Genomic DNA, 26,060 nt, shown 5'->3' with positions numbered 1-26,060 from the left:
CATTAAGGAGGATATTTTTTAGTATTTTCCCCGATCAAAGGGGGCTCCATTAAGGAGGATATTTAGTAAATAAGGCTCGCGGATAAGCGAGGCTCGCGGAAAAGCGAGGGACAGCGCTGTATTTTCCCCGATCAAAGGGGGCTCCATTAAGGAGGATATTTAGTAAATAAGGCTCGCGGATAAGCGAGGCTCGCGGAAAAGCGAGGGACAGCGCTGTATTTTCCCCGATCAAAGGGGGCTCCATTAAGGAGGATATTTTTTAGTGTAAGCAAGTTAGAGAATCGGGCTGGTCCTGATTCGACTCCCTCTCCTAATCCGCCACCATAGATGGAAGACACCTGAGGTTAGTTGGAAAAGGCGCCTAATGTGTAAAGGATAGGTCAGAAGATTAGTTCCTAACGTAAGAGTTGTAAACTGCTGCTCGGTACCGTAGAGATGAGTTGTTTTCTTTAAGATCTTTGGGGAATTATTTCTACTTTCCCTCTTCCTTTACCTTGGTTAATGATAGTTTAGGTTGTTTTATTGATACCTGTTTTCTGACTTTCTGCTATGCTTCTATGCACCCTTGGAGACTTTGGAATTTCTGCTCTTATTGCTGTAATTGTGGCCTCTGTGGCCGTGGCAGTTATTGCAGCCACTATGAATGCTCTATCCTCACATGTGGCTGCTGGCATGGCTCAGCAAGCTCAATTATCTGGACTATATGTATAACGTATGTGCAGTATCAGAATTTCTCCCATGCAGGCAATTTGTTTCGTCAATTAAGCAAGACGCTTCTAGGAACTTGGAGCCGTGAATTTGAACACACCATGATTGAGCTATGAGCATCCATCGCTGCAATTAATTCTACCCGCGTGGAAGTCGCCGCAGTACAACAATGAATGGACTTAATACACGGAACATTGGGTTTTTTAAAAGACTGGGGTGGCATGGCGTTCTGGGCATTCTTGCTGGTGGTAGCATGATGTTTCATGGTTGGATATATCAGGCGAACTCGACAACGCGCACTGCAACAACAGCGCATATTGGTGCAAGCTCTGGCAGCCCTTGAAGCTGGCTTATCTCCCCATGTACGGCTCAGTATGCTGGATCGGTAGTCAGTGACGGGTAAGATCGTCCCCGGGACCTTTCAACCTAAGACAGGGAAACAATCATGCTATTGTTCTCCCAATGACGGGTAAGAATGGTCCTTGAGGGTCGGCAACCTAAGACAGGCACGATCCCGAGCCTTATTTTAATAAAACAAAAAGGGAGATATGTCGGGGCCCACTCGGCAGGACCGAGGTGGCACCCAGGCTTGTTGCCAGCGTGGACTCAAGATGGCGCCTGGGCTTGCAGCCAAGTCACGAGGCTCACGAGGCTGGCGGTGCCCTGAGCCTGCGCAGTGAGCCCTATCAGGCGCCTTACGGATAATTAGTGACGCAACGCCTCGTGCTACCACCTGCCCGCCCAGGAGAAGGTTAAAAAGCGCGCATGCCCTAGCGGGGGGAAGGAGAAGGAGAAGAGGGTTGGTGGACAGGAAGAGCAGTTTCTTGGCGGACTGCTCTGGGCTCCGAGCTGCGACGGACATGATCACAAAGCCACCACTGTGACCGGTGTGTGCTGCAGCAGAGACATAGAGTGCCAGAAGGAGGGTTGGTGGAGTGATGAGGGAGAGGATAGAAGACTGATGTTGTTTTTACCTGAGAGGGCGTTGAGAGAGCATTGAAACTGGGGTAATAAAACTGCTTGAGGAAGATCGTGTAAGAGTCGTCACTGCGCGCGACAATATATGATTATCAATGAGGAGCCATGTCCCCATTTGGTGAAAGGTAAAAATACAGAGTATAAAACTATACAGCTCCTATCTGTTTATTACTTTTCTTATTAGCATAGTTTCGGAATATAAATTTGAGTTTGTTTGATCATTGTAAAAATAAGAAATTTACCAAGAATATTACAGTACTGAATACCTTCAGAAGGGAACGAGCAGGAAAACTAAGGAGGTGTCAATAGAAAAGAAAGAGTGCTTAAAAAGCTGTACTTGACCTAGGACCTCTTTCAAACAAACAGCACTATTTCCGACTCATGCAGTCACTGAACAAATACTGCTAAGCACTGTTTCTTCTTTCTAAGCTACTTCTTTTCCAACCAGTGCCTCAGTGATCTAACATTATTTTGAATGATGCCTTACTGGTCTAAACATTACTCTAAATCCACTGGCAGCAGATGTTTCGCACAAGAGAATGTTAAAATTCTTTACATTACCGGTCTCCCGTGATTGCTAAAGTGAACACTGTGTTTTCCACACCTTTGCCAAAATAAATTACATATCAAGTGTCTTTTCACATATAAACTAGAATCTGGAAATGCAATGAACAATTAGAATAAATAAAATACAGTAAATTTGACCTTAGTCACACACATACCTGGTTGCTGATAGTACTACTAAGAACTTTAAACCAGTCATTAATCACAGCGTCATTGTCAGACTGAATTAGCAGTTCTGTTCCTTGGCGAGTTTTCAGCTTTAGAGAGAAGGAGAATGGGGCAGAAGTCAGTATTCTCAACAAAATAGCTAAATGCATTTAGTCCAAAGTTCACAAAACCAACAGTAGGGACCAGTATTCATAATGCTGGAAGTACTAGATGGCGAAGGAATTTCTTTTTTGGTAGTATTAAATAGTATCCCGTTAGCCGGGCGTGGTGGTGCATGCTTGTAATCTCAGTACTTGGGAGGCTGAGACAGGACCCAGGTTCGTGAAGAGCCTCAGCTACGTAGTGAGGCCCTTTGCAACTCAGTGAGACCCTGTTTAAAAATAAAGAAAAAAAAAATAGGGCTGGAGCATAGCTTATGGGTAGAATGTCCCTAAGTTTCAACCCCAGTACTGTTTTTAAAAAAATCTCTTTAAGTTATTTTATTAAACATGAAAATCTAATCTAATAATTTGGGATACCAAACTCCAATACAAACGCTGAAACTAAAATGACTATGAATGTCAGAGCTATGTACTTAAAATTATAACAAACAAAATTCATTCATAAAGAAATAAAATCTATGACTTTTTTTTTTTTTTACATAGCTTGAAATCTGTCTATCTGGTTACAAAAAGACTATCTGAAGGGAGTAAGTTTTCAGGATTTTCTACTTAAAAAGGCACATATATAGTCGGGCGTGGTGGCGCACGCTTGTAATCCCCGCTCTTGGGAGGCAGAGACAGGAGGATCGCACAGGTTCGAAGCCAGCCGCGCGCGCTGGCTTAGGAGACCCTGTTTCCAAATAAAAATGTAAAAATAGGTCTGGGAGTGTAGCCCAGAGGTAGAAGGGCTTCCAGGAACCCCAGTACCACCAAAAAAAAAAAAAAAAAAAAAAGGCACATATAATGGCTGAGAAGAAAGACCCTGGGAACCCAGAGGCGGCCCTGTGAGGGAGCCTGTAGCAGTCTCCTGGAAAGCAGAGAGCTCAAGCCCCGGCCAAGGGGCACAAGCAAAAGTAACTGATAGAAGCCGGGCATGGTGGAGCACGTGTGCTTGTTATCCCAGTCTGTGGGAGCTAAACCAGAGGATCACGGTTCACGGCCAACCCCACAACTTAGCAACACCTTGTGTCAAAATAAAACAATAAAATAGGGCTGGTGTGTAGCTCAGGAGTAGAATCTTAGTATCCTCACACAAGACAGTAAATAAAGAGGCAAATAAATAATAAAAATTTTTAAATAACTGATACAGATCACACATTAATCTGTGGACAGTTCTGAGTCACAAAATGGAAAGGTCTTCATCTCATTTTTATTTTTTTTAAGATTTCATTTTTTTGGATTGGTTTTAGGTCTACAGCAAAATCTAGAGGAAGGTAAAAACATCCCCAATCTCCTTCCTGGCTCCACATACCACGGCCCCCTGTATTAGTACCTCCTTTCCTTTTTAGTGTCAGATCGGGTAGGAAAGGGAACCATGTCATTTACACTGTTGCTGGGGAAGGCAGGATTACAAAAGCAAGGCTTGTGATATAGTCTCAGTTCCAGTAACTCACACACGTGAAGCTGATTTCATACCTTTCTTCCTTAAATTATGATGCAAAGCAACTTAATCACCAATTCTGCCTTAACTCATCACAAAGGACTAGTTCCCCAAATAACTCAAAAGCAGAAGATTCAATAGTTTAAAATTGAGTTTTACTTAGGAAAACATGTATTACCTCAAATACATTTTTTTTGCTGGATTTATCCTTTGAAGCCATTTCGATTGTTGCTCCCTTGAGGTCCACCGTGAACTCGGGTTTGGACTGATTACTACCAAACTTCATTTTAGAAAAAGAAAAAAACTTTCATGTGATATTCATGCATATGTATATATTCAAAAAGAAATTAAGGCCAATTTTATATTATTAACAATAAATCAAGAGATCTCCAATTCTTTGCCTTCCGTACTATAAAATAACAATTCCTACCTCAAAACTGAAAAATGTCTAGAAGTATAGATGTACAGTTTATAAAAAAGTAAATAAAATGGCTCAATCTCCATCATAATAAAAAAATGCATACAAGCCAGGTGTCGTAATGAATGCCTATAATCCAATCCCAGTAACTGGGAGGCTGAGATAGGAAGATCACAGGTTCGAGGACAGCCTCAGCAAGTAGTGAGACTCTCATCAACCTAGCAAGACCCTGTTTCAAAATCAAAATAAAAGCCGGATGTGGTGGTGCACGCTTGTAATCCCTGCACTTGGGAGGCTGAGACAGGAGGATCGCACAGGTTTGAAGCCAGCCTCAGCTACTTAGTGAGGCTCTCAACAAATTAGTGAGACCCTGTTTCCAAATAAAGTATAAAATAGGTCTGGGAGTGTAGACTGGAGGTAGAAAAGCCCCTGGGTTCCACCCCAGTACCACCAAAATAAATAAATAAAAATAAAAATAGGGCTGGGTGCATTAACTCGGAAGTACAAGGCCCCAGGATTCAATCTCCACACTCCGTGCACACGTGTGTATACACACACACACACACACACACACGTGTGTGTGTATGTATGTATGTATGTATAAAGACACATGGAAAATTTTTTAACCACCAGAGTGAGGAAAAATACAAAATTATGTTGGAAAAAGTACAAACTAATAGGTCTTCATACGCAAGTTGTATATATATTGTAATAGCTCCTATAGAGGTCATGTAAAATAAAACACTCACAAAGGAAGACAATATTCTCACACATGTATAAATAGCAGTATGCAGACACTAAGCGCACATCCTGCCTGAGAAACATTCTCTACTCCTGATTTTGTGCTTTCAAGAGCTATTCCTTGTCATCTTTGTGTTATCAACAGCAGTAACTTCTGAAAACAGAAGACCCTACACCCCATCTTCTTTTATTCAGCCTTGTTGGTAGAAACAGTAACTGAAGCCGGATGCTACACAGCCCAGCAATTCAGGGTGAAAGACTGAGCGCCGGCGTGATCCGCTACCTGCGCTACCTGGTGACCGGATACGGGAAAGGTTAGTGGGCGGGAAATGTGTTAAATAGATGCGTCTTTATTTTTGCACTGTTAACTGAGATGTCTATTAAGTCTGCTAAGTGTGAACAGAAAAGAGTATTCCTAAAGTATCCAAAGTATTCGTTTTTATTCATTTGGCTGTTTTAATACTTCTCAGGCATGTTTAACTATAATCTCAAGATCATGAAGAAGTGCTGAAAATGCTTCAATATGAGAAACTTCCTTTGCTAAAATGTTTTCTAGTCCAATTATACTTGCCATTGGGAAAAGGCTCTACCCACGGCCTGTGGTGACTTCCTCACAATTCGTAGTATCAGTGACTACTTAGGAGCTTCACGTTTAAATGGCTAGGCTTCCACTGTTCCTTTTACTTCATCTTTTGAGCTAGCAGTGCGGCTCAAAATAATGTGTCGGTTTAAAAAACTGACTAGGTATAACAAACAGAACAAAAAACCCCACAAAATTTAGAGTTTATAAGCAGGACTGTAATAAAATCACAATAAAAATTTAACCCTTTTCTTTAAAGTCTTTGCCTTTGTAATTACCTTTTGTTGTTCAAAAATAATTAATCATAAAGCCACAAGATGGTGACAGGTAGCTTCCTGAGCAAAAACGATGTATCTCAAAAGTTATAAAGCTTGAACACACATTTTTTTAAATGATTTTAAAAATCAAGTTATTTTCTTTGGTGTTTCATCCTATGCTCTGGAGATAGTTAAGCTATAGATTATGAAACAACCAGCCAACCAACCAGTTAAGTAAAAATACAGTGGCATGAAGCAATGCAGGGACACGTGATGAACACGGCGGCAGCATCCTTTTGTTATTCTTTTCTAGAATCCAGTCCCACTCTGCTGTCATCGCCTCCCTACCAATGAACTCATGGCAGAAACAAAAAAACAAACAAAAATTACTGTGCAAGGGGTATGCAAGAGGAACACACACAGTGGCCGCTGAGACAGGATCGGGCTTTACATGGAACAGCAGGCCGGCGGCTGAGAGTTTTCCCAGAAGAAAGCAGCGAAAGCAAGAACTCAGAGACTGAACCCCGGTGGCAGACTGACTTGATGGGGAGAGGGAAGAAAACGGTGTCATGACAAGGCACACAGCATACGAGAAATGGCAGGAGGGACCAGGCAGGACAAGGACAACTCTACAAGCGGACACAGCCCAAGCAAAGCTCAACTCTCACGTGCTTTTGCAAAAACTCTAGGATTTATCTCAGAATATTTTCTGGCTTTGTTATTACATAAATTTGTGCTTTATTTTTAAGATAATTGCATCATAATATTTGTATTAAAGAGATTTGTCTTAGCCTATGTTCGCAACAGAAAACTCGAAGGGTAAAAGAAGCTCGTATCTGGCCTGCCGCCATCTTGCTCGAACCCCCCGGGGCTTCCTGCTGGGGAACTGCGAGGCACTGTCCCCTGGGCCCCTTGCACATCACCTCTCGGGAGTGTCTTACCAGCTCGCTTGCTTGCCTTTCCTCTAGGATGGTGGCTTTTTCTCTAGGACAGAGTCAATTTTGTCTTCTAGGAGATAAAATGTCTGGAGACATTTTTAGTTCTCACAAGTAGGGGTGGAGGGCCAGGCGTCTATTAAACACCCTATGATATACAGGACAGCTCCCAGGATGGAGAAGTGCGTGGCACAGGAGGTGACTATTAGGAATCTCGAGGCATAAAGCAGTGAGGAGCTGCTGGTATTTCTAGGGTGACGTCTGCACTCAGAGGTGCCGAGGGGAACTGAGGATCACCCCGCACATCACTGCCCTCGCTCTTCCCCAGGACTTCGCTGGAAGCAGGGAAGACAGGACCCAGTTATCTACCTCTAACCTCACACTCAGCACAGTGCCCAGAGCACCGCAGGCTGCGGCGTTTGTTTGAACAAACTACATCAATACATACAGTTCTGAAGTGAAACGAGATGAAGACAAAAAACACACTACAAGCCTATGTTACTGATGGAATAACGGTGGGCAATTAGTATTTGCCAGAAAACTGTTCTAAAGGAGAACAGGAGCCAGGTGTGGTGGCACACTCTTGTAATTCCCGCATTTGGGAGGCTGAGACCAGAGGATTGAGGTTCGCGGACAGCCTCAGCTACTTAGTGAGGCCCTTACAACTTAGTGAGACCCTGTTTCAAAATAAAGAATAAAAAATAGGGCAGGGGGTATAGCTCAGAGGTCAAATCCCCAGAGTTCCATTCCCAGACCCTCAAAAAATAAATAATAAATAAAATAAAGGAGAACAGGATCGCTGGAGTTTGGGATGATATTGCATCTGTGCAAATTTTATCTTGTAAAGCAGAATTGCAGGCAGCATATATATTTTATTTACTCAATTCTAACTATCCTCTCTGAAAAAAAAGCAAAGCAAATTATTTAAAAACACAGAATTTTGAAGAGTGTGAGTGATTCTGCTCAGTATTTCCTCACTGAGCATGTCCCCCAGAGTGAGTCCAATATTTAAGCCTGCTATTTTCTCAAAGGCTCTCTTAGTGTCTATGCAAAGTGTGAATCCACATTTTAAAGAACTCTACTTCTCCTCCACTGAAGCACCCAAACTCAACCGAAGGATGCTGAGGAACAGAGCTCAGAGGAGGGCGGCTTCAGCACCAACCTCCCAGGGCCTGTCCGAGGGCGGTCCTCACAGCAGGGTTTGTCTTTTTGGCTTTCAGGCTACCTGAGAGCCTCATCATTAGGCAGGATGTGATTCTACTCATGCACCAGGGCGGCCGCAGCTTAACTGCAAGAGGTCTAGCTGGTGGCTGAACACAGAAGCAGAGCTAGATGCTAGTTTTGGAAAGGGGCTGGGAATGGAACCAAGGGCTGTTCTACCCGAGCTATGCTCCCAGCGCTATGTGACTCTTTACTTTGAAGCAGGGTCTTCCTAAGTTGCTCAGGGCCTTGCTACACTGCTAAGACCGGCCTTGAACCTGTGACCCTCCTGCCTCAGCCTGTGGGGTACGGGGTGCTCCCCTACACTCACCTTAGAGGCCCTTCAAACCCTACTGAAAAGCACCCTAATTCCCAGTTAGGGTCACCTTGCACTTGTCACACACTGTGATATTTATTGAATGTACTATTTGCCATAACATATATACACTCACATACCTTTTTACTAAAATAATATTACTTGCTTTTACTTAGGCCATTTAAACTTGTTATTAATCCCTTAGTACGTGTGAATGGGTAAAGCAAGGCAGGCTGACATTCTAAAATAAGACATAAAATAAAAATTGAGAATTAACTATAGAACCAAGCATTTTACCATACCCTAAATCTGTTTCGTCTTTACTAAAACTATTTTAGTTATGTCTTCTTGAAATATTTTAAATAATATAACAATATCAATAAAATTTCACTTAAGAGTCAAAAACTCAAATAGAAAATCTCTAAAGTTAAAAATTCATTAAGAATTCTACAATGTCAGCCAGGTTACGCAGCGGTGCAGGCCTGTACTCCCAGTACGTGGGAGGCTGAGACAGAAAGATCACAGGTTCAAGGCCAGATACTTGAACAGCAATGTGCTGAGACTCTATTTTAAAATTAGAAATAGAGAACAGGGCTCAGTGAAGCTCCGAGTTCAAGCACCCTAGCTCTCTTCCCAGTGCAAACGAAAGGGAGGGGGAGGGGAAGAAAGAGAAGGAAAGGAAAGAATTCTACAACTTCAAAACTGAATTTTAAACTGTATTTCACTATTGACACAGGGCAATGCAGAAACACAGCCTTAAATAGAAAAACCATACACCCTCCTCTGGCAGTAATGCATTTTTCTTGTGAGTTCAGAATGATATAAGGCATTCTAGAGTAAAAACGTTCAATGGAACGCAACCATCTTATCCAAATGATGGGCGCTGTGGTACCACATGATGTCTCTAAATTTAAAACGTGGTTTTTCTTCCTTAAACCCCTTGGAAGCTCGCCTGTCTGGAAGATGTGTCAAGTACCACAACACTCTAGCTAGCTGCTTATCCTGCACGGCATAACCTTCAACCTCTAAAGAGAAGGAATTAGTAAGTGGCCACTATGCAGTCTGCTTCAGGGACTTGGCTATTACTTATTCATCTCCAAATGCTTTTCCATTCCTTTTCTTTCATTCATTTTCCTCGCTCAATTTCAAATAAACGTTGAGCCATAAGTAGCAAGAAAGAAATAATTCGCATTCCCCTAGAAATGTATGAACACAAAGCGCCACGTGCTTTAACTCAGAGGGGAAGAAGAGAAAGACACAATTAGCCATCTGCGTTAGGTCAAACCAAAATTTCCATCTTTTAATAGAAAAGCGTATCGCAGTCACTTCCATTCTACTGGTTGAACAGAGGGGGAAAAATCAAAAGATTAGCCAGAAGCAAAACAGAAAACAATCCTAGAATGCTCACTTGTAAGGTGTTTACTTGCCCATCACAGGAGCTGAGAACTAGCGTGCTGTGTAGCATTCCGGTTCAAAACAATGTTTCATGGCTACATTATAAAAGACTAAAATTTTTAGAACTTATAAATGGATTTCGTGTTATCAAATTTAAGACTCATAGGTCTTGCATTAATTTTAAGTGAACTTAGTGACTGTATGAAAATATTGGTTAAGGTAGGACAGATATGAAGCAGACCAAATATATTTAAAATAATTTCATTTTAAGTTTTATTTGAACAGGTACACTTCAACCTCAATTACTAAAACATTTTCAGGAATATCCAGAGCATGACTCTTGAGCCCAAGTCCTAAACCCTGATCTACCCCTTAGAAGATGAAGGCCTTAAGCAAGTGACCTGAACTGTTCAATTCCTCGCTTTCTCGTCTGTGCCCAGGGAGGGAAGAAGAAAACCAAGACTGTCCCAGAGGTAAGTGGTTAAGAGGCACATCATTCTCTGCAGTAAGAACAAGAGCTGTTATGTACTAAACAGCCAAAAAATGTCAGCAATTAAACCTCACAAGTTATGATTGTCAGTATTTATATTACAACAATGTGAGGAACAACAAAAACACTCACACACATCGAAAACGCCACAACTTACAAGTAAAGGAGACGTTTCTTTTTCTTCTAAGTCAGGCTAACTACTGACATGGACTCCTGAGTCGCTGGCTAGTACTAGGTCAGATCACATCTCAAGGTGGGCTTGCTACATCAGTGCTTATTTCCTAGCCCAGTATCTAAGATGGTAAGTCACAAGCCCAGAAAAGCTTTAATACCCTGAAAATGCATAAAGAAATGCCTCTGTTCTGTAACATCCAATATGAGCCAACCTTTCCGTTTAATGGACAAAGTGGAATCTGTTGATTTTGATAATACAACTAATTAAGACTTTCCTAGCTAGTAATTTCTCTTATGAGTCAAAAGGAGTCTTTAAGAAAACTTCACTTACTTTGAAATGCACATTGCTCTAACCAGGACGACACATAAAATTATCTTCTGAAATTCAGGTAGAATACTATTCATATAATTTAAGGGTGTAAAGCCTCCCAAGAGGAGAAAGACTTACCCAACTTGTGCTACTTCCTTGAGTTTTGGTAAAAAGTAAAGATGAACCCTGCAACACTGCCCAAGATGACAGCCAGTTTTTTCTGCAATTAAAAGATGACCAAGTAAGGCTCCAATGTCCAGTTCTTCTAACCACATTTTAGAAATTACCTACCTGGCTGTTACCAACCGTTGGAGTCATTATTAACACCCCAACTATTTTCATTGGGGATATAATGTTAATACAATTTACAGTCCCAACCTGATCATCAAGGTCCAAAAACAAATACAAATTATCAGAAAACCATGAATCAAATTGTTAATTATTTTCACATGGAACCAATATAGAGCCAGGCATGATAGTGCATGCCTGTAATCACAGTACTTGGGAGGCTAAGATAGAAAGCCCATGGATACAAGGCCAGCCTCAGCAACTTAGCCAGACTGTTTCAAAATAAAAAATAAAAAGGACTCAGCCGGGCATGGTGGCGCACGCTTGTAATCCCCGCGCTTGGGAGGCTGAGACAGGAGGATCACGCAAGTTCGAAGCCAGCCTCAGCTACTTAGTGAGGCTCTCTGCAACTTAGTGAGACCCTGTTTCCAAATAAAATATAAAATGGGTCTGGGAGTATAGCCCGGAAGTAGAAAGCCTCTGGGTTCCACCCCCAGTACCACCAAAAAACAATAAATAAATAAATAAATAAATAAATAAATAAATAAATAAATGGATTGAGGTATCACTTAGAGATAGAATGATCCTGACCAAAAATAAAAATTAAAAATGAAGGAACTTGCCAGGCATGGTGGCGCATGCTTGTAATCCCCACACTTGGGAGGCTGAGACAGGAGGATTGCACAGGTTCGAAGCCAGCCTCAGCTACTTAGTGAGGCTCTCAGCAACTTAGTAAGACCCTGTTTTCAAATAAAAATATAAAATAGGTCTGAGAGTATAGCCTGGAAGTAGAAAGCCCCTGGGTTCCACCCCCCAGTACCACCAAAACAAAAATAAATAAATTAGTTACTTAATTAAAAATGAAGGAACTAATACATCTCACTGTGGTCAAGGACAGAAATTTAAAGTCATACAAACAGAACATCATATTTGGCAAGAATTCTTATCTACAATTAAAATTGAACCTACCTGTTTATCATTCACCTAATTCATTTCACACTTTCATTATTTCTTGGTTATCTACAGTCCTCTCATGGCAGTAAATACTACACACATTATAAACATAAAGTTACACACTACTGATCACTGAAGTTACTGAGATATTTTTATCTCCTAAACTAGAAAGATATATAATAACTCTAGATACAAAAATGTATAGAGGAAAAGGCCCCCATCTCTTCTCCTTCAATCCACATTACAGAGCTAATCAATGTTAAAGAGTAAGGTATGAGCCGGGCGTGGTGGCGCACACTTGTCATCGCAGCATTCGGGAGGCTGAGACAGGAGGGTCAGGTTCACGGCTAGCCTCAACTACTTAGTGAGGCCCTCTGCAACTCAGTGAGACCCTGTATCAAAATAAAGAATAAAAAATCAGGCTGGGGGTATAGCTCAGAGGTAGAATGCCCCTGGGTTCCATCCCCAGTAACACACACACACACACACACACACACACACACACACACACACACGGTGGTATATATGGAGCTTTTAAAGAAGTAAGCCTATCTCCAGACACAGAAAAACTCACACTGAACATGCTATAGCCAGTGTTCCTACTGAGAACTTTACAGCTGACCAGTCTGCACTGGCCATGTCCCACTTGCTTCTGCCTTCATGATATGCAGTTCTGTACTAGAGATTCTCACTTAAATATCCCTCCCACTGGTGTAAATTATATGAAGGCAGAAACAGTGTTTCATTTATTTTTGTTTCTTTCTCAGGCCTAGCAAAGTACTTTTCAAATAGCAAGTATAGACTGGTGTTTGCAAACAGGAAAAGAAATTAAAATTAACTTATAAGGGAATTCAACTGCAGAGAGAGTAAAACTGAATGTTGAATCCATCACTGAGAGAATTACAGCCAAACATATGGCCAGTTTTGTGAAAACTCTACAGGTACTCAAAGACATTTAGTACCTATCAATCAGACCTACTTTACTCTTTCATTAATTTCTCTTTGACCTTCATGGATTAGGAGAAGTGAAATAAAATTAATTACAACTAAGTTTCCATTTCTCCATTTATTTCCTATAGTTGGTGCTTATGGGCTTGGGGTAGGAGGTGGTACTAGACAGAGTCCAGGGGCATTCTATCTCCAAGCTACATCTCCAGTCCTTGGTTATTTTTTGCTTTGAAAGAGGGTCTTGCGCTAGGCTGCTGAGTCTCGCCAAGCTGCTGAGGCTGGTCTTGAACCTGGAATCCTCATTTCTAGGCCTCCAAGTCCTGAGATGACAGGCTAGTACCAGCACGCCTGGCGCCATGACTGTTGGTGCGACTGTATTTGGTGACTGGTTGTTCCTGGTGATCGCACCTTCCTCGTGGAGTGTGTCCAGGCTGCCTGACCATTGTAAAGCAGCCACCTGTGCAGTGCTTAGTGCGCCCCAGTAAGATTCCTCATTCTGCTTCATTTTTCATACCTTGCCAGGCCTTATTCTGAGGTTTCTTTGTTTTACCTTTTCTGGATATTTTAGGTGTTTCATTTATATACAGTATTTAATTGGGCTTTATTTTATGTTTCATTCTGATCATGTTTTTGTTTTAATAGATGAATGTAAGAATGCCCCCTAAGTTCGATCTCTAGTACCACAATAAATAAGAAAATAAACAAATAAATGAACAAACAATCTACTTGTATTTATTGATACTGGAACTTCTCTGGCACCACTGTTATATTCTTATTTTATTTTCTATGGATCTCTTGAGATATCCTAGACTGATTCCTTTTTATTTATAAATTTATTTTATACTCTCAGGCTGTGTGTGTGTGTGTGTAAGGGGCGGGAGAGAGCGAGGGAGACACACACGCAGGCACACACAGAGACAGACAAGGATTGAACCTAGGTGCATTTCACCTTTCAAATATACCCCAGGCTCTTTATATATATATATATATATATTTTTTTTTTTTTTTTAAACTCTTGAAACAAAGCTCAATAAATTGCTGAGCTTGGTCTCAAACCTGCAATCCTTACAGGTATGTGCCACCACACTCAACTTTATCTTTATAGATCATCTACAGTCTACCAACTAGAAAACATGTTTAAATTATCATATTTTCACTTTTTTGCAGTACTAGCAAGAACCTATTCCAAATAAAAAATAAGATAGGGCTGGGAGTATAGCTCTGGGATAGAATGCCCCTGAATTTAGTCTTCAGTACCACAAAAAATAAAGAAAAATGTCAAAGGAAATGTTTCGTAAATTCATAACAATCTTATACGCAGTATTATACTAGAAAATACATTATTAGAAATTCTTGTAAATATTTTAATCATTTCTAATAAAATATAATTATAGTATAATTTTCCAGTTATTTAAATTTGGTAAGAACACTAAAGATGTACGTACTTACCGAACCTTTTTCCCATGTTCAGTAATTTTTGTTACGTTTAACAATCCGTATTTCTCTTGACCCTATGGAACAGAGTAGTATCACTGATGTAACACTCAGATAGACAATCACATTCAAACCTAACATACAACCAAACCAAAATAGTGTGGTAGTCTAAAAACTACCTTAAAAGAAAAGATTAGGCCGGGTGTGGTGGCACACGCTTGTAATCCCTGCACTTGGGAGGCTGAGACAGGAGGATCGCACGGGTTCGAAGCCAGCCTCAGCTACTTAGTGAGGCTCTCAGCAACTTAGTGAAACCCTGTTTCCAAATAAAGTAAAAAATAGGTCTGGGAGTAGCCTGGAGGTAAAAAGTCTCTGAGTTCCACCCCCAGTACCACCAAAAAAAGAAAAGAAAAAAAAAAGAAAAGATTAGTCAGTAGGCAGATGCTTAGTTCAACAGTACATTAGTAATATAATCTTCCTAATACAAAAGTATTAAGTAATTTTCAGTAATTTTCAAATTGAACATTTCTCTAAGTCACAGCAGCCACTAGATACTTTGTGTCAAAATCAGATTTTCATATGAACAAGTCAGCATGAGGAATATGTTTTCCTGTTTAAAGAAAATGATAAAATGCAATAATGACAAGCATCACAAAAATGAAAACCTAAAAAAACCCAATAACCTGATACACTTGTCAGCGTGTACAAATAGGCAGAATAAATGTGGTAATTAGTTACTCAAAAGTAACTGCACAGACTGGCTTTAATGTGGCATAAAAATCTCAGTATGTGATTCATTAAACATATCACATGGTGAGCTGGGCTCTAAAAAAACTAGATTTATTAACCAACTGCTATCAAAAATAGTGACACAAATTATGAAATTCTGTCAAAGCAAAAAGGCCATCTTAAAGCAAAAAGGTTATCTTAAAATTCCTCCAGGTGAAAATAAAGCACTTTCCCACTGTCTTAGCTTTCTATATTCAGAAGAATTTAATCAAAATGAGTTGGTGCCTACAGTAATTATGAACATTAGTAGGTATTATATGTATATGAGACAAGACAATTTAAATTCAACTCAAATGCACATACACACATAAAAATACACAAAGAAAAAAGTTTTCTCAATTCAGAATTTATTTCTGATTCCTCAGCTGTATTTTCTCAATGCACTTTAATCAGAAAATATGAATGTTTTCAATGAGAGATAAACACAACATTGAATATTTTCTTAATAATGTCCAAAAGGTAATGTCTGAAAGTTTGCCTGGTCTGATAAAAGATGGCTCTATAGATGGAGCTGAAATGTGTTAGTTAACTCACATTTTTGGTATACTGAGAACTTGGAAATAGCCCTTACGTTTTACTGTAGTTTTTCAAAAAGCAAACCTTTATAAATTTCCTTTTTCAGATAAACTCCGTTGCCTCACAACAAAAACATCAAGTACACAACTTTAAGTGTGCGCAAGATGTTAAACAAGAGGATTCTCAATTTACTGCCCATCCTCTCAGAAGCCGGGAAAAATCTTTTGATATATGGAAAACAAGCAAGGTTAACGTGAGTGGTTAGACACTGGCTACGTGAATCAGAACTGCAATGGCAGAGACGTGAGAATTAAGGCCACAGAAATATCAAAGCTGGATTGTGTAAAAGCAGCAGAGATGGGGAGGAAATTCAGGCGCTGGAACAGGACGAGCGGTGGACAGACAGCGGCCATGGCAGACTGCCCAAGCCTTAGGATAAGCGCGACCGCCTTAATCAGGGTTCTTACCTGAGTCGACAGATGGACCCAACCGGTTCAACACTATATGAGCATTGTTCAAAAGGGCCCAGAACTTTCACCAAGTTCTCAACAGGGACCAAGACTCAAGTTCCAACACCTTAAGTGTGAAATGCTCTATAAAAGAAACTTAAACATGCCACACTCAAAGGCATTTTTTAAAAATACAAAAAAAAAAATCCATAATGTGGTAACTGCTATAGAAAAGTTAACCCAGGAGAGAAGGCGAAGAGAGAAGTTTCCCAGAGTAGCAGAGCCCCATGCACAGGAGTGAGAGTTAGCCAGCCAGAAGCCGCAGGAGCGAAAACACCACAGTAGGAGAAACTGGAGAAATGTTAATTTCCACCCAAGGAGCTGGCGGGTGAAATGAGATGTTTTCAAAGGAAGGAGGAAAGAGCGAGCACCCCACTGGGGGCAAGAGAAGAGTGAGCTGGTCATTATCCAGGTGAAAGACAGCGAGAGCACAGCGGCCCAACTCACGGGAAGTCCAGTGCTGGTGGCCCAGGATGGAGGCCCGCAGGAGCCTGCACTCCACAGCCACAGGCATCTGGCTCCTTCCCCGAGCATTTGCAGTCGGAGCTCCTCCTCCTCCTAACAGTCAACAGTGGCCTTGGTCTACCTCTTCCCCAGCTGGACTCCCTCACCGCACTGGACTAGATGTCTGTGTGGCCGAAATTCATACACTGAACTGTCCTAGTGTGCCGGCCTTGGAGGTGGGGCCTTGGGAGGTGCTTGGCCTGAAGTGCAGCTCATGCCTGGGGCCAGTGCCTTTTCCAAAGGGATTGCTCATTTTTACTGCCGATGTGAGGATGTACGGAGAAGGTGCCATCTGAAAACCAGAAGTGTAAGCCCAGCGTGGTGGCGCACGCTTGTCATCCCAGCACTCAGGAGGCTGAGACAGGAGGATGGCAGTTCGCGGACAGCCTCAGCTACTTAGTGAGGCCCTTTGCAACTCAGAGAGACTCTGTTTCAAAATAAAGAATAAAAATAGAGCTGGGGTGTAGCTCGGAGGTAGAATGGCCCTGGGTTCCATCCCCAGTACCACCAAAAAAAAAAAAAAGTGAGAAATAGGCTTCTGGTTTTCACAAGCAACCGAGGCCCTGCTACTCTGGTTACAGCAGCCCCGGGTCTGTGAAGCCTCCGTGCAGAGCGCTGCGTGCATCTTCTTCATTCGCTGTCTGCTCCACGGGCCGTACGATGGGAGGGCTGCGTGGCGCACAGCCGGTGCCTGGTCTGCGGAGCAGGTACTTAGTGTTCAGCACCTGTTCGCTGAAGTAATTTGCCAGCAGGGTACTTCTACTCTAACATGAGAGAAATGCCAGCCACGGCCAGCAACACAGCAGGCAAAGCTCTGACTTAAATACCACAGGTCTGGAATGTGCCGAGGCCAAGTGGGCAGATGGGTAATAGAGGCTTAGCTATCCAAGGCTTAGGAAAACTTTTCCCAAAATTAGACAGATGTTTAGCTTCATACCATTTGGTGTTCTTTCTCTCAATATAATATGACTCAAAATCAACTGATGTTTTTGTGTTGGTTACTGAGATAATGTCACAGAAAAATCCTAAATCCTGTAAAATATGCCAGAATTCATAACTAAATATATTTGCTAGTCTAAATATATTTGATATTTAGAAAGAAAACGTTTACAAAGAAAAACTCATATTGAAAATAAGTGAATCCGGGAGTGGTGGCGTGCGCTTTTAATCCCCGCACTTGGGAGGCTGAGACAGGAGGATCACTCAGTTTCTAAGCCAGCCTCAACTGGTTTAAGAGAACCTGTTTCCAAATAAAATATAAAATAGGTCTGGGAGTGTAGCCTGGAAATAGAGGGTCCCTGGGTTCCATCCCCAGTACAACCAAAAAAAAAAGAAAGAAAGAAAGAAAAAAAGAAAATAGCAGAAATGCTTTAAGACTGACCAATTATGGTCATGTTCTGACCATAGAGTTTGTAGTAACACTGTCCTGTCCTAGCAGGGCAGGAAGCCAGTGTGGTGACGTACACTTGTAACCCCAGGACTTGGGAGGCTGACAGGAGGACCACAGGTTTGAAGCCAGACTCAGCAACTTAGCAAGACCCTGTTTTGAACTAAATTACCAGAGGGCTGGAGTGTAGCTCAGAGGCAGAATGCCCCTGGGTTCAATCTCTAGTAAAAAAAAAAAAAAAAAAAAAAAAAAAAGTTGGTGGTTAATTATATATTATGTGATTTTTATATCAATGAAAAAGTTTAAGCACTGGGCGAGATGGCACATGCTTGTAATCCCAGCATTCAGGAGGCTGAGACAGGAGAATGCAGGTTTGTGAACAGCCTCAGCTACTTATAGTGAGGCCTTCACAATTTAGTGAGGTCCTGTTTCAAAATAAAGAATAAAAAGCAGGGCAGGAGGTTTAGTTTGGAGGTCGAATGCCCCTAGGTTCCATCCCCAGACCTGCAAAAAAAAATTAAAAAATAAAAATAAAAATAAAAAATAAAAAAACAGGGCTTGGGGTGTAGCACAAGAGGTAGAATGCCCCTAGGTTCTATCCCCAGTAAAACACACACACACACACACACACACACACACACACACACACACAATTAAGGGCCAGTGTTACTGTTTTATAATGAAGTAAAATACAATTAAAATTAAATGCCATGAAGACCATCACAGGAAGCTTTCCCTAATCTAGAGGTTTAGAGTGGATTCTCTGAGGAAGGTAAAGTCGACCAAACCCTTAAGATTGAACGAAGGTGCCAGTTAAGGTGTGGGAGAGAAAGGTTTGAGTGGAAACGCAAGTGCAGAGACAGGGAGCTGCAGAGCAGGCCCCCAGGGCAGAGAGGCAGCCGACGCAGGAGGACCCACACGACAGGAGCGAACGCTGCACCAGGAGGGGTGGCCATCGCGTCGTCCTGCAGACTCCCTGTCCTGGGTAAGGACTTTAGAAGAAAAGAGGCCGCAACAGGGCACCAGCCAAGTCAGCCCGAGGGGGAGGCTGGGGAGTGCAGAGACGGGAGTCAGGGGAGAAGTCCTCAAATTTCCGCTTGAGGGAAAACTTAAGAGTTGAGACAGTGTCTCCGGTATTCGTGCGTGCTACACAGAAAGAGAAGAGCGTCTGGCGTATAGAAAGGCGGGCTGTTCTTACCTCGGACTGAGGGAAGATGGCAAGCACAACATGCTCTCCACACACTCTTCCCTCAGAGCTGCAGGTGGAGCCAGGGAAGCTTTAGCACTGGAGCTACATGCCCAGATCTTTATTCTGAGGCAGGGTCTCATTAAGTCATCTAGGCTGGACTTGAACATGTGACCCTGCCTCAGCCTCCCAAGTAGCTGGGATTGCAGGCAGGCAGGCACAACTGCACCCAGTGAGAAGGTATAATTTGGTAGTATTCTCTGGGAGGATTTTTTTGGGGTGATTGAACCCAGGGGCTTTCTACCTCTGAGCTATACACCCTGCCCTATTTTTTGTTCTTTATTTTGAAACGGGGTCTCACTAAGTTGCAGCGGGCCTCTCTAAGTAGCTGAGGCTGACCACAAACAATCCTCCTGTCTCAGCTCTCAAGTACTAGGATTACAAGCATGCACCATTATGCCAGGCAACTGGAAGTTTTTTATGTTTTTTTGTTTTTTGTTTTGGTGGTACTGGGGTTCCTGGAAACCCTTCTACCTATGAGCTACACTCCCAGACCTATTTTTATACTTTTTTAAATTTGGAAACAGGGTCTCTTAAGCCAGCGCGATCCTCCTGTCTCCGCCTCCCAAGCGCGGGGATTACAAGCATGTGCCACCACACCCGGCTTATATTTATGTTTTTAAATCAAATATAAATCAGTCACTGAATATATGGCACAGAAAATAAATGTTAAATACTGTATTTTGCACAAAGAAGTGTTTCTGTAACAATAAAATATTTCTTAATTTAAATGTTTTCATTGTACTTATTTCTAAAAAATGTAAACTAAAATTTTATAAAGGCCCAAGAAATATTTAAATATTACATTTAGAAAAAAACTAATTCATAAAACTTGTGGGAAACTAGCCTGTGTTACACTTATATTTCTGGCATACTAACTGGATCCTGGTGCTTTGCTGAAGAGAGAGAAGACTCATTTTCAGGAAGGCAGGGTTTTGAGGCAGTTGGAGATTCCTACGAGAAATAAGTAATGAAAAAGGTTACTCTCTCTTATATAAATCTATCTTACCCTGTACTCAGAGAGGGAAATCTTAATAAAGCAGTCTAAAAGAACATTTTTCTTTGTTATTTCTCTTTCTATATTCAGCTCTAAAACTAATTTGAAAACTACAGATGTTATAAAAATTTATGCAATTTGGCAAATTTTATATGTAGCAATTAAATTTAAATAATGCATATAGGTTTACTCAAAACAAATGACACATACTGACTTAAGATGTTATTATATATAAATTTTATTAACTGGGGGGGCAGTACTAGGGAGTTGAACTCAGGTCATCACACATGCTGCCAGGAAACATCCTCATCTCTATTTTATTTTTATTTGAAAAAGGGCCAGCCGGGCGTGGTGGCGCACGCTTGTAATCCCAGCATTCGGGAGGCTGAGACCTGGAGGATCGCGGTCCGCGGACAGCCTCTGCAACTCAGTGAGACCCAGTTTCAAAATAAAGAATAAAAACTAGGGTAGGGGGTGTAGCTTGGAGGTCAAATGCCCCTGGGTTCCATCCCCAGACCCGCAAAAAAAAAAAAAAAAAAAAAAAGAAAAAGGGCCTCACTAGGTTGATGAGAGTCTCACTACTTGTTGAGGCTGTCCTCAAACCTGTGATCCTCCTGTCTTTAAATTTAACCAGTTTGATGTTGGTATAGTATGAATACCAGAATAAGCAAAATTTAAAATATGCAGAAAGCCAGGTGTGGTGTTACACACTTGTAATTCCAGTACTTAGGAGGTTGAGACAGGAGGATTGCAGGTTCTCAGACAGCCTCAGCTACTTAATAAGGCCTTCCACAACTTACTGAGACCCTGTTTCAAAACTAAAGAATAAAAAATAAAGCTGAAGTGTGGCTCAGAGGTAGAATGCCCCTGGGTTCGATCTCCAATACAAAAAAAAAAAAAAAAATTTACAGGAAGAAACATAAGATTTAATAAATTAATAACTCACCAAGGAAAAAAAAATGTGTTAAGCCTAAACTGGGCATGGTGGCCCACCCTTGTAATCCCAATCAATAATTGGGGAGGCTGAGACAGAAGGATCACAGGTATGTGGCCAGCCTCAGCTTAGTGAAGACCTTTGCAACTTAGTGAGAGCCTGTTTCAAAATAAAAAATAAAGAATGCAGTTGCGCTTGGAGGTAGAATGCCCCTGGGTTCAGTCCCCAGTACTTCAGTACTGGAAAAAAAAATTAGAACTATTAAAAAGTAAAAAAAAAAAAAATTATAATTATACATTCATGTATCTTTATAAAAATATATATGCATGTACTAATATAATGCATCTATAAATAATGGTTTTGGTAAAAGCCATACATAAGCAGAAACCAAGAGATATATGCATACATTCTCTGCCAGCTGAACTATGACCACCAATGTCTTAGCAACACTTCTAAACAGTATTAGGGTTCTTTGATCACATTCTGAGTTTTATACACTTCACCCCTTATATAAGCTAGAAGAACAGCTCGTTTATTCTGGTGTAGTTTTTTTTTTAATAACCTCAAAGTGTGCCCTATTTTAAGAAGGTGTATATATATAATAGGTGATGATAAGAAGTAGAAAAGTTTACTAATGAAGCAATTAGCTTATGAATCTGCTCACAAAAGATAAGGTGGGGAGAAATGTCTATTAAAAATAAGTAGCCTCTGGTCTCGAGACAGTCATATTCTTCAACTCTGGGACAATTAGAGAGAAGAGGAAATGTAATAAGTTATTTTAAGCAATAGATTGAAAATGAATCTTAAGGGAAATTTAAAGAAACTTTATACATAACCAAAATAATCATCATATTTATTGAAGTATGAAAAGCAAGAGAGGCCGTTTAAGAGATGGGTTTTGCCCCTGAGTGTTTATTATATAAAGTACTTAAGAGGTTTCAATATACTCTGAATTATAATCTGGTTCCTGGAGCTGAGTGAGTTTTTCTATTAAAAATCTCTAGAAATTTTACTTGCCTAGGGTAATCTCAATGCTAATATTTTCACAAGCCTGGAGGTGGCCCGGTCAGCATGGAACTGGTAGGGCCCCGAAGCCATCGGCTGAGACTGCACGGCTTAGGGCCCGAGGACGAAGGTGTCTACCACTGCGCCCCCAGACTCCAGACTGTCACTCCTTTAATACGCACACCTTCTACCAGCAACTGTGTAACACTACACTAGAAACTGGTGTACTTCCACTGCTGTTCTTTAAGTGTAGAAACATAATGTGTGTGTAGACTATTCCTGCAATTCCACAAAGGTCAACCTTTTACTATACAAAGACTAACCTTTTGCTGTTGCTTTTTGGTGTGTGTGTGCACTTGTGTGTGTCCAGAGATTAAACCCAGGGGCACTTTTACTCTGATCTATACTTCCAGTCCTATTTTATTTTTATTTTGAAATAGTGTCTCGATAGGTTGATGAAGGTCTCACTACTTGCTGGAGCTGTCCTTGAAGTTATGGGCCTCCTGTCTCTGCGTTCCAAGTAGTATTATAGGTGTGCACCACCACGTCCAATCAAAGACTAATTTTATGGTCAATTATAGTACCAAATGATTACACTTGTTTCTTTTGTTTTATTTTTTATTTTTTTATTTTTTTGGTGGTACTGGGGGTGGAACCCAAAGGCTTTCTACTTCTAGGCTATACTCCCAGACCCATTTTATATTTTATTTAGAAACAGGGTCTCACTAAGTTGCTGAGAGCCTCACTAAATTACACTTGTTTTGACTAACAAAAATCAATTTTTATAAAAGATTTTTAAGACCGAAAGCATCCAAATATAGAGAAATATGCCTTAAGAGAGTTTTGTTTTCACTAACGATCCCCCCAAAAATTGGGAAAAATGTAGAAAGCCTGTTAATTATGCTACAAGAGAAACCTGATGGCTTAAAAAGAGAGACAAAGAGAGAGAGAAAGACACAGAGAGAGAGAGAATGAGAGAATGAGTATCCTAATGACAAACGTCTTTCTAAAACACCTTATTTAATCTGGCATATTTTCACCATTCTACCCCATCCCCAAAATGAAACCAAACTCTTAAGGACGTTGTAAAAACATCAGTTCTGATGTTTGCATCAAGATGAATCCTTTCTAAGAAACAGAGAACGTCACTTCTCAGATTAATGCGAGAAGCGCTTTGTGCAGAGAGTGCTTTAGGCAAAGAAGGGAAGTAGATGCTGGCCTTCGCCGGGACAGAGAGAACCATTCACTATGGAACCACCAGGGGCTGAAGAAGATGGCCAGGAAGAACACAAATGTGCCTCTCACACCAGGTAAGGAAAAGAACGCGCCACCGACAGCTCACACGTGTCAGGTGGACACATTATTAGGCCGCAGAGATGACGACTGCAAAACTGTAAACACTCAAGTACTCAAAGCCAAACCCACTTCAAACCCACTTCATGACAAACTGATGCTCAATACATACAACAACAGTCACTAAGGACACAACTGAGCAAAAGAGAGTAATAGTTACATTTCATCGTACGTGTGGATCAAAAGCTTTAGTTGAAAAGATGTCGTATGCATTAGCAATGATCAACACGACAGACACGTCACATGAGACAGGAGTGTGGAAGTTACAATCGGACACACTGTGACATAGGAAGAACTCGCCCAGATTCGCAAGAGACTTCTCCTCAAAGTCTTACCTTGTCGTTGGTGTCCAACACAATGGTGCTATGTCTCCACTTGGTCAGCACTATGGGCTCCTGCAGCCGCCTGTCCAAGCTCCTACTCTTAATGATTTCTCTTTGCTGCTGGGCTGAAGGATTGTACTGACGAAAACAAAATATACTTCTTAAATAATAGAAAGAAAAGTGGAATCTAACTATGCTACCTCAGACGGGCGTGGTGGCGCACGCTTGTAATCCCAGCATTCGGGACGCTGAGACAGGAGGATCCAGGTTTGTGGACAGCCTCAGCTACTACTTAGTGAGGCCCTTTGCAACCCAGCGAGACCCTGTTTCAAAATAAAGAATAAAAAATAGGACTGGGGGTGTTGCTCGAAGGTAAAATACCCCTGGGTTCCATCCCTGGCACTGCAAAAATAAATAAATAAATAAATAAATAAATAAATAAATAAATAAATAAATAAATATGCTGCCTCAAAGACACATGACTGATAAGCAAAGTTCACTTATGGATTTTCTAGCCACAGGATTCTTTGATCAGCACTCTGAAACAACTGAGAAGATTAGAGAGTTTGGAGTTGGTAAGAGTCAGGTACTAGTTATCTTTTGTAAAATAAATATTTTACAAATATAAATAATAAATATAAATATCCTTAAGTTTCAGGAGTTTCTTCAACTGCAAAGCAGATACAATAAAAATTTTCATTCACAGAATTGCTTTAAGAAGCAAAGTATAAAATGTATTAAATATTACAGACAGTATATTCTCAATAAATACTACCATGACTTTAAAATGGAGATAGATCAATGAACAAATTTATTTATTTATTTATTTATTTATTTATTATTTATTTATTTATTTATTATTTTTGGTGGTACTGGGGTTTCTAGAAACCCTTCTACCTCCGGGCTACACTCCCAGACACCTATTATTTTATATTTTTATTTGGAAACAGGGTCTCCTAAGCCAGCAAGGCTGGCTTCCAACCTGCACGATCCTCTGTTTCCGCCTCCCAAGCGTGGGGATTACAAACGTGAGCCACCACGTCCGGCTGAACAAATTTATTTTTTAACATTGCTTCCACTTTTAAAATCCAATGAAATTTAATTTTTGGCTTTAGTCTTGAAAATAATGCTCATATACACAAGAGCATTCATATATTTAAGGGTTCCACATCCAATTACACATTTTTATAAAGGAATCACTACCAGACATATGCCCCAACACAACAACAGTGGGTGGCTTCAATATCCCACTCTTGCCAATAGCAAGGTCAGTGAAACCAAAGTCGACAAAGAGCTGGATTACACTATAGATGAAACGGGCTGAGTAGGCTCTACAGAACACTGCATCCAACAGCGCAGAATGCATCCTCTTCACCACACGTGGACTTCTTCCAACATGGATCATACATTATGCACAAAGATGTCAACAAATTCATGAAGACTGAAATCATTTTTTATTTTAAAAAAGTTTTTTTACTCGGCTGCTTCTTTCTAATGAACTGACCATTGCATTTTCAAAGTTGTGGAATTGCCAACAGACCACAGAAAGACTTTTCTTTAGGCTCCTGCTTGAAGCTTACAGCTTCAACAAACTGCCAGACTTGATCAGGGCCAAACTGAAATAATGTCTTGCTACTCACTTATTTGTTACCAAGACATGCAAAATAATGCCTCTGATAAAATTCAACATCTTTTCATGATACAGTCCTTGAATAAATTAGGTATAGAGGGATCATACCTAGCATAATAAAGTTTATGACATACCCTTTGCCAACATATTATATGGGGAAAACTGAAAGTACTTTTTCTAAGATCAGGAATAAAACAAGGATATCAATTGTCACCGCTCTTAACATAGTACTAGAAATTTTAGCCAGAGCAATTAGACAAGAGAAAGAAATAAAAGGTATAAAAACAGAGAAGCCGGAAGTCAAAACACCTATTTGCTGATAATCTGGCTCTATACATGGAAAATTCTCAAGACTCTAACCAGGGCTTTTAGAAGTGATAAATTCAGTACAGTAACAGTATATAAAATTAAGCAACTTATCTATACGC

At 40.8% G+C, this 26,060-nt stretch overlaps 1 protein-coding gene across 3 annotated transcripts in view; it reads right to left on the bottom strand.

The window, feature by feature from the left end:
• The window catches only part of ARHGAP12 (Rho GTPase activating protein 12), a gene marked incomplete at both ends in the record, with an annotated part of 90,383 nt that overhangs the window by 12,261 nt on the left and 52,062 nt on the right, over window positions 1-26,060 (bottom strand). The window contains 6 exons of one of the 3 annotated variants that reach the window (XM_080716924.1): window positions 2,409-2,507; window positions 4,178-4,279; window positions 10,954-11,035; window positions 14,455-14,516; window positions 20,255-20,344; window positions 24,015-24,140. In XM_080716924.1, coding sequence (XP_080573050.1) covers window positions 2,409-2,507; window positions 4,178-4,279; window positions 10,954-11,035; window positions 14,455-14,516; window positions 20,255-20,344; window positions 24,015-24,140 — 561 coding nt within the window. The remainder of the gene's footprint in view (window positions 1-2,408; window positions 2,508-4,177; window positions 4,280-10,953; window positions 11,036-14,454; window positions 14,517-20,254; window positions 20,345-24,014; window positions 24,141-26,060) is intronic. The other 2 variants (XM_080716925.1, XM_080716926.1) reach the window with 2 other exon arrangements.

This window comes from Muscardinus avellanarius (genome assembly GCF_963383645.1).
Source record: "Muscardinus avellanarius genome assembly, chromosome: 20".
Lineage (NCBI taxonomy): Eukaryota > Metazoa > Chordata > Mammalia > Rodentia > Gliridae > Muscardinus > Muscardinus avellanarius.
Note: the sequence above shows the minus strand (reverse complement) of the source record. Positions and strands in the feature narration are given on the sequence as shown.